General features: G+C 45.1%; 1 protein-coding gene and 1 long non-coding RNA gene across 2 annotated transcripts in view; both read left to right on the top strand.

Moving 5' to 3' along the window:
* The first annotated feature begins 1,420 nt into the window (after window positions 1–1,420).
* LOC143003716 (uncharacterized) overlaps window positions 1,421–15,115 on the top strand; it is a 36,600-nt gene continuing 22,905 nt past the window's right edge. The window contains exon 1 of the long non-coding RNA XR_012963899.1: window positions 1,421–1,531. This is a non-coding gene — a long non-coding RNA (uncharacterized LOC143003716). The remainder of the gene's footprint in view (window positions 1,532–15,115) is intronic.
* On the top strand, window positions 4,729–7,505 carry sox2 (SRY-box transcription factor 2). The gene has a single exon (XM_076154573.1). It carries the CDS (start codon window positions 5,121–5,123, stop codon window positions 6,087–6,089), a length of 969 nt encoding a protein of 322 aa, XP_076010688.1. The 5' UTR covers window positions 4,729–5,120; the 3' UTR covers window positions 6,090–7,505.

Here is a 15,115-nt window from a genome sequence, read left to right as displayed (position 1 = left end):
GCCCATGCATGGAGTTGAAATGGGATTCCTTGCACTCTTCTCCTCACCTTTCCTCTCCTCCATTATTCCCCCTTTATCCTCTCTTTTATTTGCCCCCCCCCCACACACACACACACACACACACACACACACAAACCCCTGTGATAGACAGTGTGTCCTCACCTTGTAACGATCAGTGACATCCAATACGTTTGGCCTGGGATCATCCCCTGTGTGTCCATTGTGTTTCCTATTAAACGCTTTATTGATTAGCCATGAGTTAATTACAAATTACATCCACAGGGGCAGAGTGAGGCGCTCTTACACCAACACACACCTGCACACACTCATACCTGCATAGAACTTTAAGATACTTTGATATTTGACACACATGCCTTATTTTTCTGACATTTCCCAGTCTCCCTGCTATATGTTAGGGTAATTGGAGTGATATTGATCCATATAGGAGGATTGTGTAAGTGTGAACACATGAATCTGTGACTCAACACTGCAATAAGAGTGAGACTGAGCAGAAATGTGGATGCTGATGCGTTCAGGTTCTGAGCTGCATTGTAAAAATCCATAACACTGCTGTAGCTCTGAGAACAAACTCACACTTTAGGCTGGAAAAAGTGGAGGAAATTAACAATAATAACAATAATAATGCTAATAATAAGCTGTGGTGAAACCTGCAGCAGCCAGCACATTTCCTAGCCCCTTCTTTCCTTTCATCCCGTGTCAGTTTCTCTTTGACATTGTCGTGTACTTTGTGCAAAAGGGAAAAGGAGCGAGAAAAAAAAATCTTTATCAAATCCCCATTCTGAGGCTTTGAATAAGGCAGGCCATTACCTCACTGGCGCCTTTGTTCGGCCTATACAAGAGAGAACAAAATGGTTATTCAGGAGGACGCTTTAGATTTTTATTGTGGGCTCGCTATTCACAAAGAGCACCGTTATTGTATTAAAAGGAGAACCATCTGTGGCAGAAACAATGGCTTCAAATTATCTGTGAATACCCAGTGAACAAAATATAAAGCTTTTCCTGCTCATTATGTGGGCTCAGCTTAGGGGGAGGAAGATAGGAGAGGAGGCATAGACTTTGCTATAACTGACTTTTGTTGTTCTTGCTCGCATTCTTCTCCTTTTTAAATCGGCCCCTTTTCACATTGTGTGTCGCCATAAACGGCTTTTCTTGTCGCAGGGCTCGCGGAGAGGAGACAGCGGAGCTCCGCGGCGTGCAGGCGAGCGGGGGACTCCGCGGGGCCGCACGCCGGCCCGAGCGCACCGGCCGCCGGATCGAGCAACGCGCGGTGTGCCGGGCCGGAGGCGGGCGAAGCGACACCGCGGAGGGCGCCGGCTCGGGGTGGTTCCACCTCCGGCCGCCCCCGGAGCTGCGCCGCGGCCGGACCGAGATCGAACGCTGCCGCCGGGGGGGAAGAGAAAGAGAGAGAGAAGGAGCCCCGGGGACGCGCGGAGGTTTGAGCGGAGAGAAATGGCATCTGGTGTGATTTCTACCAATCAAGGCGAGAGGAAGACAACTCCCAAACTGGCTGGTGAGTCTGAGCGCGGCGGAGAGGAAAAGCCCGGTGTGTGTGTGTGTGTGCGTGCGTGCGTGTGTGTGTACGTGTTTGTGTGGGTGTGTGTCAGAGTCTGTCTGTGTGTGTGTGTGTGTGTGTGTGTACAGAGCCAAACATGCAGTGTTGTGGAATGACACTGTGTGGCATCATGAGCTGCCTGATGTTGTTGACCGACTTGAATTTGTCCCCGCGGCTCTTAAATATGATTCACGCTTTAATCACATTTTCATTTTTACTCACGAATTATGATTTATAAAACGCGCTTCAGCTTTTATATTCAACATTTCCAAATAATAACGCGTGAATTATAAATGAGGTATCACTCTCTGACTTGTCGCGTGTTTGTATTTTGTCACTTTCTGGCATATTTCGCTCTTTTATTTTCACGCTATTGTCACTTTGTGCTTGAAGCTTATTTGTGGAATACTGTTCTACAACTTGTAGATTTGTACTTGTTTTATGTACATGTGACGGAATTTATATCAATTTATGCTCACAGGGAAACTCAATTAATCTTAAATCTTGTGATTAATGACCCAAATATGAGAAAGATTATAGGAAAGAAAACAAAAATAGTCATAACATAGTAATAATGATAATATAATGCGTGATTGAGACTTATATGTCCGCATGAAAATTTGAAACCAATTTTTTATCCTTAAATTGAACAAAAACTGTCTGTGTTGATGTTTTGCATATTTGATCACATTTTAACGTTTTGGTTCATTTTAAAAACTATTTTCTTGCCGTCATATTTAGCCCCCCGGCACGGCCCCTAGTGGCAAAACGAGCCCCCCCCCCTCTCTCTCTCTTATAATTTATTCATCATTTTATATCACTTACCAATGACATAAATCCGCGGTACGTGTTGCTTTGATTATTGATTAGCAGTAAACACTTCAGGGTTTGATCAGCGGAATAACAGGAGAGGTGGTGTTTTATTTGTGAAGTTGAATGTGATGAGGGTTCAAATCCTGCCTGGCAAATGTTACCATTAAATATTGTCAACATTGTTGTTATTTGTTTTATTTTTCCCTGCGCCTGAATTTGCGCTCACTCACACTCACACACACACACATCAGTATCTGGCTGTCTCAGCGTGCTGTTGGTTCATATTTGCTGTATCCATCCCAGCCTGCTGTATCGCGGGGGGCTTACAAGTGGTCCGGGGGAGCCGCCCCGCTACTTTCTCCTGGTTTTTGTCAAACAGTGGCTTTAATTCCGGGTGATTGTGGATGCGGGGCCGCTCCGGCTGGATGGGGCCGCTTTCAGGGAGCTGCAGGGCCCCGCTGTTCCTTTATTATCCTAAGCAGATTAGCGGTAGCGGGGAACACACTCAGATGCAGATAGCAGCCGAGCGGCCCATTTCAACCTCGCATCATAATGGACCGAGCTGCATGTGTCGCTGCCTATTAAGCGCCAGATGAAGCTTATGTAAGGTTGCCGGGGCCGCATAATGAGCAGCGCTCCTCTATTTGTTATCAAATGACTAAAACAAAATAATAAGGCTTGATCTATTCACATTCAATTATCGTTTAATTTGGAGTCGTACATTTAAATTAAATTATTTCAGGTGTGTGTTCTTGGTCTGTGTTTAATTATCGGGAGTGTTTAGACTCCAGACACACACACACACGAGGCTGCTGCTCCTCTGATGGTTTTAGTGAATGTGACATGCTGAGTATTGAATGTATTTGAAGTATTTTGGTGCGTGTCTTGTAAATGTTGAAGTGAAACCTAAACACTGTCCGACATGTGTCTGTGTCCCTGTGCGTTGTGGCAAACCGCCCTCGCTTTGACGGTTGCGTGTGGTTCTGTATTTGGCCAGTAGGCGGCGCTGGTGTCACGCAGCAGGAGCCGGAGGCTTCAGCGGGGGAATGAGAGAGCAAAACAAGTGGCACACACACTCCCGAACCTGACAAACTTTGCTCGGGTCGGACATTAAAGAGTGTGTGTGTTTGTGTGGTATACTTTGATTTTCCGAGTGTGTGATGTTGATGTTTGCCGTCATAATCTGCGCGGTTTGATCCGGAAGCGGCGAGAACAAGCCGGGTGAGAGCTACATCTCATCCGCGCTAATTGGCTCACATGCTCGTTGGAGCTTATATGAAGGAGCGGTGCCTCTTCTGTGCAAACACGCGTTCATCTTCATATCTTCCTCACCTGTATGTCTCCTCCCGCCGGCCATGGGCTCGATCCCCCCGCGACACAGCAGCCGCGCTGTGGCGGTGGAAGTGGAGTGGAGTTGAGTCTTTGTCCGGACAGATGTAGCGACAACATCCCAAACAAAACGCCGCTTATTTGTGCTGAGATGAGCCCGTCTGCCTTCTGTGTGTCGGCATTCAGCTCCGCTAAACAAAAGCGCTGAGGAAACATCTTGGATTACCTTTCCTCTTTTCAACGCTAAAACCAAACCACGGCTTCCCCCCTCTCTCTCACACACAGAGAGAGAGAGAGAGAAAGAAAGCGGGACACACACACACACCACCTTTCAATGCTTTGAGTTAACTAACAAAGTTTATTTAAGTGTTGTTATGTTATTCAGGCCTTAAGTGGGGAATTAGGGACTTTTTCACTCCAACAATAGAAGCGTCACGAGCCGAGCTGATAACAATCTCTCTCTGCTGTTTACTACTTTATTAAATACATTTGATTTGATTTTCTCTTAAATCTGACCTTTTTGCATTTATTCTTACAATGCAGGCAACATGTTTGAATGAAGAATAAACTAAAGCAGAGATAGTTTGATATACTGTACAAACTTAAATACTTTGCTGAAATGCTTTGCTTTTTGATCTAAGTAACTTTTTAAATAAAATTGAACATCAAGTTTACCAAACTCAATTTATTTTCCAGATTTTCCTTTTTAAACAGATCATCGAATGCTGAAATGTTTTTATAAAACGCTATATATAATAATAAATATATATTTTATATATGTTCCTATAGAACTGCCTACATACGCTTGGTAATAGTAAATATGTACTTTATATTGGCTCATATGGGCAGCCCGAGAGTATGTGTGTGTGTGTCTGAGGGCAGAGAACGCCCCGCCCCTTTATGCTAATGACACGCTCTCATTGGTGTGTCAGGGGAGCAGGTCGGCTCTGATTGGCCAGGTCGAAGCCATTTATTCGCTGACAGCCCCGTCACATGAATGGTTGTCTATTAACTTGTTCCAAAACTATCTGGAGTTGACGCGGCTCAGGCGGACTGACTCGGCTAAAGACTCGGGCTAAAGTAGAGTTTGTTGATGCTTTTTCCGAGAGGCGACTGGAGAAGTTTTGTGGACACAACATAGCAGGGACCTATTTGGAGAAGACCTCTCTGTCACACACGCTCACACACTCACTCACTCACACACACGCACACACACGCTGCTGAGAGGAAGAGAGAGAGGGAGAGTGTGTGCAGACGCGCTTTTTTTTGCTACTTGTTGTGTTTTTTTTCCGCTCTCCGGTGAAAAGTTGCAGAGGAGCTCGACAGGTAACTTCAGCCGCCGCGCCGTGGAGTTTGTCTCTGTGTTCCTCCGCCGCTCGGGAGCTCCAACCTAAAGCTGTTCCTGATGTATAACATGATGGAAACTGAGCTCAAGCCCCCCGCGCCCCAGACCAACACGGGGGGCACGGGGAACACCAACACGTCCGGCACGGGCGCCAACCAGAAGAACAGCCCGGAGCGGGTCAAGAGACCCATGAACGCGTTCATGGTGTGGTCCCGGGGCCAGAGGAGGAAGATGGCGCAGGAAAACCCCAAAATGCACAACTCGGAGATAAGCAAGAGGCTGGGAGCCGAGTGGAAACTTCTGTCGGAGAGTGAGAAGAGACCTTTCATCGATGAAGCCAAGAGGCTGCGGGCCCTGCACATGAAGGAGCACCCGGATTACAAATACCGGCCCCGGCGGAAAACCAAGACCCTCATGAAGAAGGACAAGTACACCCTGCCCGGAGGGCTGCTGGCCCCCGGAGGGAACGGCATGGGGGCCGGGGTCGGTGTGGGGGTCGGGGGCGGGCTGGGTGGCGGGGTGAACCAGCGGATGGACAGCTACGCGGCGCACATGAACGGCTGGACCAACGGAGGCTACGGCATGATGCAGGACCAGCTGAGCTACCAGCACCCGGGGCTGAACGCGCACAACGCGGGCCAGATGCAGTCCATGCACCGCTACGACATGAGCGCCCTGCAGTACAACAGCATGACGAGCTCCCAGAGCTACATGAACGGCTCCCCCACCTACTCCATGTCCTACTCCCAGCAGAGTACGCCGGGGATGACCGCGCTGGGCTCCATGGGGCCCTCTTCGGTGGTCAAGTCCGAGTCCAGCAGCTCCAGCCCGCCCGTCGTCACCTCCTCGTCCCACCGGGCCGCACCGGGCTGCCAAAGCGGGGATCTGAGGGACATGATCAGCATGTACCTGCCCGGGGCGGAGGTCAGTGAGCAGACCGCCCAGACCAGGCTACACATGTCCGGGCACTACCAGAGCACCGTGCCCGGGACGACGATCAACGGCACGCTGCCGTTAACACACATGTAAGAGACATTAAGCAGAGAGAAAAAAATCAAGAACTTTTATATGAGAAACTCTGGACTACTTAACGTCGGACTATTTTTGTACAGAAAAATTTCGGGGTGGGAAAAGTTGTATAGAGAAGACACACGACTCTGTTTAGTTTGATTTGATTGTGAGGCCCAGAGAAGAGAGAGAGAGAGAGAGAGAGCCGATCTACATGCTGGAGGAAGAGTCTGGAAGACTAGAAAGTGGGATTCGCAATCAAATGTTTTATTATTGCAATCACCTTTTGTACAGTATTTATCAAAGAAACATTACAATCAGATGAAATTGTTTGTTAAACTGCAAGAGGTTTTTATATATATATCTATAAATATATATATATATAAAACGAGCCCAGTTCTGTAGAAAATAAATACAAGTGAAAATGTCAGAACTGGAGTGAAAAAGGAAGCGATCAGTTATGCTCCTTTATTACTGCAAACATTGAAAAGAAAAGGGACTTAAACCAAGCAGGTAATGCTGTTTTTTTTTTTATTTCATTTAAGATCAATATTACTAAAACATTTTAATTTCGTAAAAAAATACATTAAATGAACTTTTTTTTTTCTCTCGCTCGGTTTAAAATAGGTTAATTTATATTTCCGTCTCCCACTTTTCATCTGTTAGAGGTATGACGCTTGTGCTCTTTATTTTCTAATTGATTTGTACAATTTCTGTATATTTACTGTGATATTTTAAGTTTTTATTTCAAAAAATTCATTCCCGTAGTTGTATTTTAAATTTTGTGGCCTGTATGCAGACGCCAACACTCCATGTATATATATTACCGGAACTAATAACATCCTTATAACAGTTACAATTTCAGCTGAGTATATTTTTTTTCAATATGCAGTTTGAAATGAATAAATTTTGGAAATTTGGATACTTGAAATTGTATGAGTTTTGCTTTTCTTTTCCTTTAGTGTGGGTGTTTTAGGTTGTCATCACATGTTGAGTTGTCATCTGTGTGTGCAGCTTCTGTCTCTCCTCTGGTTTTCATGTTTTTACTGTAAACTGACCGCTGATGTTCCTCAGTCTTTATCATATTAAATAATAGGGTGATAGAAAAACACAAACTGCTTGTTTTCGAGGGAATCCTCTTTATTTTTGGAGCTTATTGATGAAGTCACTCTTCTGCTGTAGAAACCAATAATGACAAAGTTTGATTCCTGTTTTCTATAAAGGTTGAAGATTGTTTTTCAACCCAAATGTCCAGGGTGACTTACAGATTTAATCTTTTCTTCTTCTGAAATCATTCAAAACTAAATCACCCTTCATTGTCAGTTCAGGTCAACAAATCATTCAAATGTTAATTTTTCCTTAACATTAATTAATTAATATTATATTACATTTTTAGACTCCTTTGTATTTTGGGGAGCAGTGATGCTTTGAATTAGATGGAACATAAAAAAACTACATTAACATTTTTCTAAGCATGATAAATGTTTATTGATAATGACTTAAGTGTGAGACTGACAGGCGCATTTACGTCCTGTGGGGCTGTTTGGTCACAGTGGGCTGCATATAGAGCAGATAGAGCACATACATATAGAGCAGATGTACTGACTGTGTGTGTGTGTGATCAGGCCTGGTGCTGCTCTGTCACATTTCCTCATGTGTTCTGTTTTCCTCTCCTCTCTCCTCATGTTGGATCACATCATGGCTCTTCTTTCTAAATGTTCACACGAGTCCCGAGCCGGGCCGAACCAGGCCGCAGTGTAACGGCTCCAGACGCGTTTCAGTCAGTGTGACCGTTTAATTTAATGCCTAATCAAACGGGGCCCTGCTGGTTCATGTTGACCCCCGGTTCTCACGGTTCAAGCTCTCCGGTGCGCACCAACCTAAAGAAACACACACACACACATGCTGCTCCCCCCTAGAATCATAATAATAATCCTCATGATGAGCTCACAGCTTTAAATTTAACTAACGGTTTAAATCTGCCTGTGTGTGTGTGTGTGTGTGTGTGTGTGTGTGTGTGTGTGTGTGTGTGTGTGTGTGTGTGTGTGTGTGTGAGGCAGATTAGGGCCGTAGTGTCTTGCAGGCTGCAGGGTCCCGGGGGAGCGGATCTCACATTAACCGGCAGATGAATATTTGAAGAGGCCCTCGCTATTTATCCTCTCTCTCTCTCTCTCTCTCTCTCTCTGTCTCTCTGTCTTTCTCTCTCTCCCTCCCTCTCTCCGGGGCCTTCCAGAGGTCAGGGGATCATTGGTTGCCCGTTAATTATTGATCCGAGCAGCTGAATTGGTTGTTATATCCGAGAGCAGCGGTGATAAACAAATTGTTTCTCAAAGGTCGCCGCGTCAGACGCATTAAAGTCTCCTCTTCCTCCGTGCTGCTCGCCGGGCCCCGCAGGCCCCCGCAGGCCCGGAGGCCCCGAGAAAATAATTATTTTCCAGGCTGAGCGCCGCAGCTTTGATGTGGTGAAACGCCCTTTTCAATAGAATAACACAGACACCATGTATCTAAAGATGAACGTGTGTTTCTGCGGAATCCTGTTGTAACCGCTGTGAAGGCTGGTGTGTGTGCAGGCTGCTCTCATGAATAAAGCAAGAAATGATGTTAAATCGACACATATTTTACTTTTATTATGTTAGATTTGAATGCGTCTTCCAGGCTGTGACAGGTTGATTTGTTTTGTATTTTTAATGACCTAAATGTTCTTTCCGCTGTGCTTTGTGTTATTTATTCACATTTTTCTTTGAAACATTAACACTCTCCGCCCGGTGAGTGTCACTGTGAAAACACTGATATCGCGTCTCTATCTGCGTAGAATAACATTAGGCCGCATTTGGCGCAGCGCTTTTCTCAAATGTGCTTAAACCTGCAGGAGGCTGCGAGCTGGAAACAGGAAATAAACGCGCAGACCGGGACTTGAACCGTCAATATCCGGACACGCACGGCAGCGTCCACACCGCCGCCGCTCGCCTCTGTGCCTGATTGATCCCTGATTGAGCGCGTGAATGTGTTGTTTAGTGTGATGCAGGCGCGAGGAGCCCAGGTGAAGGTGCGTGTGTATGTGTGTGTGTGTGTGTGTGTCCCCTCTCCTGTGTCGCTCGTGCAGACTCTGGCCGCTCGAGGATATTTGGACTGCAACAGGTGGTAAGCGCGCGCCTCTGCTTTTGAGCTCGCGGTGAAAGCACACAAAGCTTCCAGATGTTATCAGTGATGACTTGGCACACGCGCGTGCACGTGCGTGTGCGCGTATTTATCGCGAAGTGTTTTATAATTTGTAGTAATTTTTCTGGTTTATCTTGTTGCACCCAGACCTCTAGTCAACTGTTTGGCTTGACTGTGACGTCACGAAACATTGGAAAGAGAACCCACGATGCCTCTCTGCTAATGAACATATGTGCCTCTGGTCTGTTTACAAATCCTATAGTTGTTATTTAGATTATAAGATTTGTTTTTTTAAAGAAAATAGGTCAACGCCCCCCCCCCCCCTCTCTCTCTCTCTCTCACACACACACACACAGAAACAAACTCAGTTTAGTGTCCAGTAATCCTAGCAAGCCACTTTCCTTTTTCACTGTGCAGTATAATAAGGAGGACATGACGTCATAAACATGTCTACTAGTTGTTTTGTAAATTTCGCTTTAAATGTGCTGGGTTTTCGTTTTTGTGAGCTTTGTTTTAAATGTAAGAATCCAAACTATTTAGGAACTAAAATGAGTGGAATCTGTTTCTGTCTTTCCTTGGCCTTGTTGGATTGATAAGGATTTTTATATCTGACTGGCTGACGATATTATAATAACAAAGCACAACGTAACCTTTGCTTTTCCAAAAACAAAGGAGCAGCCCCACTATCTTTAAAGCCACACTCCGTGATCCACATGCAAACAGGTTTGAACCATGGCGCTGGAGTTATAAATGTTGTGTTAAAATGGACCTTTAACTTCTGCCACTTTTTGGAGATCTTCGGTCTTGTACAGAGTTGCGTTGTTACTCTTAATATTAACGCACAAACATCCCAACTAATCCGCTTCAGTTTCTGTGTGTTAGTCGTTGTTATTCAGTGGCTCCACTTTCTCGCAGACATCTCTGCCTCCATCAGAGCAACGAGAGAATGGCTGAATGGCAAAACTGTCAGAGCAGAGCAGAGCTAGCGTGTGTGTGTGTGTGTGTGTGGAGGGTGGGGCGGGGGGTGTCTGAATGGCAGCCAGTAGCCTGCTGATCTAGCGCAGGTGCAGGGAATAGAAGCGGGTGGTGGTGGTGTGGAGAGAGGGGGGGGGGGGGGGGGGGGCGGTGGTCTCCCTCTCCCTCTCTCTCTCCGTTCCGTTGAATAGGACCACACACTGACACAGAGCAGCATGCCATCAGCCTCGCGTTGCTCTCGTTCAGCATTCTCTCTCTCTCTCTCTCTGAGGCCTCCGTGGTCCGCATTCTGCCCCCCCTCCCCTGCCCTCCCCCCACTCCGTTTATCATCTCTGCTCATTGATGCTGACAGCTTTATAGAGCGACATCATTAAAGGAATGCTGGTCTGAGGCGGATCATGGCTCCAGACAGAGAGAAAAACAACAACAATACAGTTTTGTCACTTTTTGTTTTTAATATGTTCCACGGACAGACAGCAGATCAGTACATCCACTCAAGTATACTTCTACTACAAGTCCTCACACTATACCCATCAGCAAATGAAACTTACCCAAGTATTTAGACTTCTGACTGCTTTCACCTCCATCGTGCTGTTGCAGTTTGTTATTGTCTTGTAATAACTCTGTCCTGGTGAATAACAGCTAAAAACAGAGACTTTGTTTAGTTTCTGTACTTTTACTTTATTCAAATTTTATCCAACTACAGAAAATAACAGAATATAAATGTATATTATATTAAATAAAAGACATTGGTTGCTTGACTCAGAGCCTTTTAGCTGATCTGAAGTGATGGTTGTGCTTAGCCAGAGTAGTTATTGATGAATGCTGATATCTCCCTTTTTTGATGACTTATTCTGTCTTTTCTAGAAACAGGAGGTGTGTGTGGGGGGAGGGGGGGATTAGTGCTGAGAGGAGCCTACAAACAACAATATGAGGCCTGTTCTACTGTAGACCCAAGTCCTCACACTGATCTGAGTCCTGTTCAGAGGAAAAAAACAGTCCTTCCTTCCAAACAAGTGCAGGCTCAGTTGAAGGGTTTCTTTTATTTCACTCTTTGCGTCTCACAATGAAACTTTTGCCTCAGTGTGCATTTGGATAAATCAACTTCAGGCTGATAATCAGATGGAATAAGAAACCATGCAGGGTAACTCTATATAAGCCTCCGCTGCTCCTGTTTGATTGTTATAAATTATAAATTATTTAAATTAATTACTTACAAAATGCTTTGTTTTGATTTTTTTTAGTTTTGTTCATTGTGGTCTGTGGCACTAAAACATCCCAGCAGCCCCTGATAGGGCCATTTAATTGCTGAGATGGTTGATTGAAGATAAGACTGTTTATTAGGCTTGACACAATCACTGATTTCATATTATTTAGATGTAATAGTCCCATTATCCCTATAGACAAAAAAATGGAAAGGCAAGTGTCAATATGCACATTGTCTTACTACTAATTTGAGTTAATACAGCCATAATGACAGTATAACAGCACGCTAATTGGCCTTTTTTCCTTCACAACAATGCAAGCAGATCAGCATCTCTTTATTATTTAATAACGTCAAACGCTTGGCTGGCTGTGCTGGCTGCTGAGCCTGCTGGCTGCTGATGGGAAGAGGGAACAATGCTGCTCCAGTTCAGGAGATTCACTCACAAGCTATATGGTCAGTGAGAAAAAAAAGAGGAAGGAGGCGTTTAGCAGGCTGCCAGAAATGTGAACAGATTGAGTGTGAAACGGCACCGGGGGCTCCGGGGGCTCCCTGGGTCCAAATACAGACCTCTTGGACTATAAAGTGCAGTCTGCACACATGTAAACAACATTTGGGTTTTTTATTTATTTTTCCATATTTCCTGCAGCACGACGCAACAGGTGTGTGAGTGTGCGTGTGTGTGCGACCTGCTCATGCAGCTACAAGTGAAAGTGCTGCACGGTCTGTTGGCCTTTTGTTGTCGGGAAATTTGGAGACAGTGTTAGCTGATGTCCCTCCTCAGGCCTGGGGGGGGGGGGGGGTCACATCCAGTTGGGGGTGTGTGGGAGGGGGGTGGGGCTCATGCTGCTGTAATGTATAGAGGGAAACCATATGTGTGTGTACTTTCGTCGCTTTTGTGTGTGGTTACAGGTTACAGAAGCCCAACACACAACCATACCAAATTATACCACTGACTTAATATTAGAGTAAATAAATACAAACCAAAAATGACACCTGCAGTTTAGAAATCTACTGAAGGGAAATTACAGTGAATTTTCTTTACATTTTGGTGGAAAACAACAATTTCCCGGAGTGAGGAGCCGCAGGTCTGGAACAATCTGAGCCCGGGGGGACGCAGGGACAGGAGCCCGGGCTGCCTGCCACCGCGTCCGGCTGAGGAGCCTGGCAGCCCCGGGGAGGAGGGGGGAGAGGAGGGAGAGGGGCGGGGGTAGGGGGGGTGGGGGGGCACACTTGAAATAACGTTTCGACACTTATTCAGCAACGTTTCGATCCTTGTGATTGATTGATTGATTTAAGTGGTACATTCACGTGCAATGGTTTTTTCTTTTGGAGGGGGTGGGGGTCGGGGGTAATTTTGGAGTACCCTCCCATGCGCAGCTCCTTCCCTCCACCCGTACTGCGCCATTAGAGCTACAGGAGTGATGGTGATGGAGACACAGAGGCAAAACACCGTCAAAAACACCGCGATGACACACACACGCACGCGCTTCTTTTTCAGATTTGGTTCCAATTAGTCGCCTCGCGCAGCTACAACGTCCAGCTTTGTTATCATTATTATTATTATTATTATTATTATTATTATTATTAATATTATTTCTCCCTCTCACTTGTTGCGTCATGCCCGGGTCTCTTCAGAGCTTCTGTCGGGAAAAACAGACAGAAATAAAGTGTTTAAGTGGGGGGAGAAACAGAAAATAAGTGTTTGGATAAATTATTCTGTTTTCTTCTGGCTCGCGCAGAACGAAAATGCACCGAAATTGATCCCGTTTCTTTCTTTTTGTTTATTTTTTGTGGAGGAGAGAAGATAGAAAATGTGTTTTTCTGCTTGTTGTTGTGACCTCGTGTCTTCCTTTATGTTTGTAAAATATTTTCAAGGCATTTTCCTGTCTTTTTCTGGCCTCCATTTAAAGTAACGAAACGGAACCAGGTTTTTATGGACTCGTTTTTTCATTATTATTGACCCATTTGCATTGTTGTGGTGAAGGCGTTTGGAAAATGTGAGTTATTTATAAGAGGAGAGGGTTATTGATCATCGATATTAGGAGACTGGATCAGTTCATGGCACCGCGCTCTGCTTTGTGGTTCTGATGTTTCCCGACAGAGGAGCTGAAGGCTGCTGAGCTGATGGGCTGAATCATCATTAACAAGCCAGCAGCCCCGGGAACAAACACACACACACACACAGAGAGAGAGAGAGAGAGACACACACGCCAGTCTCATTTCCCAGCATAGACACTAACCTCTTTCACTCTTTCACTCTGTCATCTCTCTCTCTCTCTCTCTCTCTCTCTCTCTCTCTCTCTCTCTCTCTCTCTCTCTCCCTCTCTCTCTCCAGAAGCACACAACAGCGCGGTCCATTGTTCACGTCCCTCCCCGCCCTTCCCCTGGCCCCCTGGCCCAACTGTTGACCAACAACTCCGCTCGCACATTGGAGGGGGGAGGGGGGTTGCCCCATTTTAGAATATGACACATTCAGAAATGTATGAAGAAGAAGAAATTAGAAAGAGAGGAAGAGGCGCGTTGGAGGATTTGTTATGTGTCCTCATTTCAGATCCTATAAGGAGAAAAGGCCCCAAAATACTTGAAATATCGCGAAACAAAATTATTCAAATTTGAAGCCGCCGTGTAATAAAAGTAAAATAAAACGCAATACAGACAAAAAATAAATAAAATGAAAGCCTTTTCATTTGAATGAAATAAAACGAAAAAAAAAATCCATTCGTTAATTATTAATCGTATGTTTTCATCGCCAGACCCGCTGTATTGTTTGCGCAACAAGTTACACGCACACACACACACACACACACACACACACACACACACGCACACACACACACAAACACACCCACACACACACACAAACACACCAGCAGCACCGTGTGCTCGGCTGTGCTGTGTGTGTGCTTTTCAGAATAAAAGCTTTAGAAATGCTGGAAAAAGGGGGTCCGCGGCCCGCGTGCAGTCTGAGCCCTCAGGGACATGCGCGAGTCTTCTCAATAAAGGCGGGAGAGCGTGTGTGCGTTAGCATCAGTGTGTGTGTGTGTGTGTGTGTGTGTGTGTGTGTGTGTGTGTGTTTATAAATGGAAACATCTATATATCCGAAAATGTAAACAATCAAGTACAATGATTAATAAACAAATACTTAGGGGATGTAAGGACGTCAACAAAGTAAGATATAGTGCTTAGACTTAATTCTGATAATATGTTTTATATAAAAGCTTTATAACCTTTCAAACTGTAGCCAACTGCATACAGTGATTGTAGTATTTAATGCTCAATGTTAATAATCGATGTATACTTTATTGGCTTTTATATTCGTATACGTTAACAAAGGAAGCTCTATACATAAAACAAACACCATGGGATATGATCGGTGTATGGAGTATCGAGTGTATCGAGTGTATGGACTGAATGCTGCGTACAGATATGTGTGTGTGTGTGTGTATGTATGTATGTATGTATGTACCTATGTGTGTGTGTACATACAGAGTGAGTACAGCCCTTACATGAGGGAGCTTATATAGAACAAACATTAAGTAGATTTAAGCAAAACTCTTAACTCATTTCAAGCAAAATGCTTTCCTACATGTCCACATTGAGCTGGTGTGTATGTGTGTGTGTGTGTGTGCGCGCGTGTGTGTGTGTGTATGTGTGTGTGTGTGTGTGTATGTGTGTGAAGCTGACCTGCAGGCTGTGGTGTTAAATT

This window comes from Genypterus blacodes, unplaced genomic scaffold, assembly GCF_046128005.1.
Source record: "Genypterus blacodes isolate CSIRO-AG114 ecotype Tasmania unplaced genomic scaffold, CSIRO-AGI_Gbla_v1 ptg000062l_1, whole genome shotgun sequence".
Taxonomy (NCBI): Eukaryota; Metazoa; Chordata; class Actinopteri; order Ophidiiformes; family Ophidiidae; genus Genypterus; species Genypterus blacodes.
Note: the sequence above shows the minus strand (reverse complement) of the source record. Positions and strands in the feature narration are given on the sequence as shown.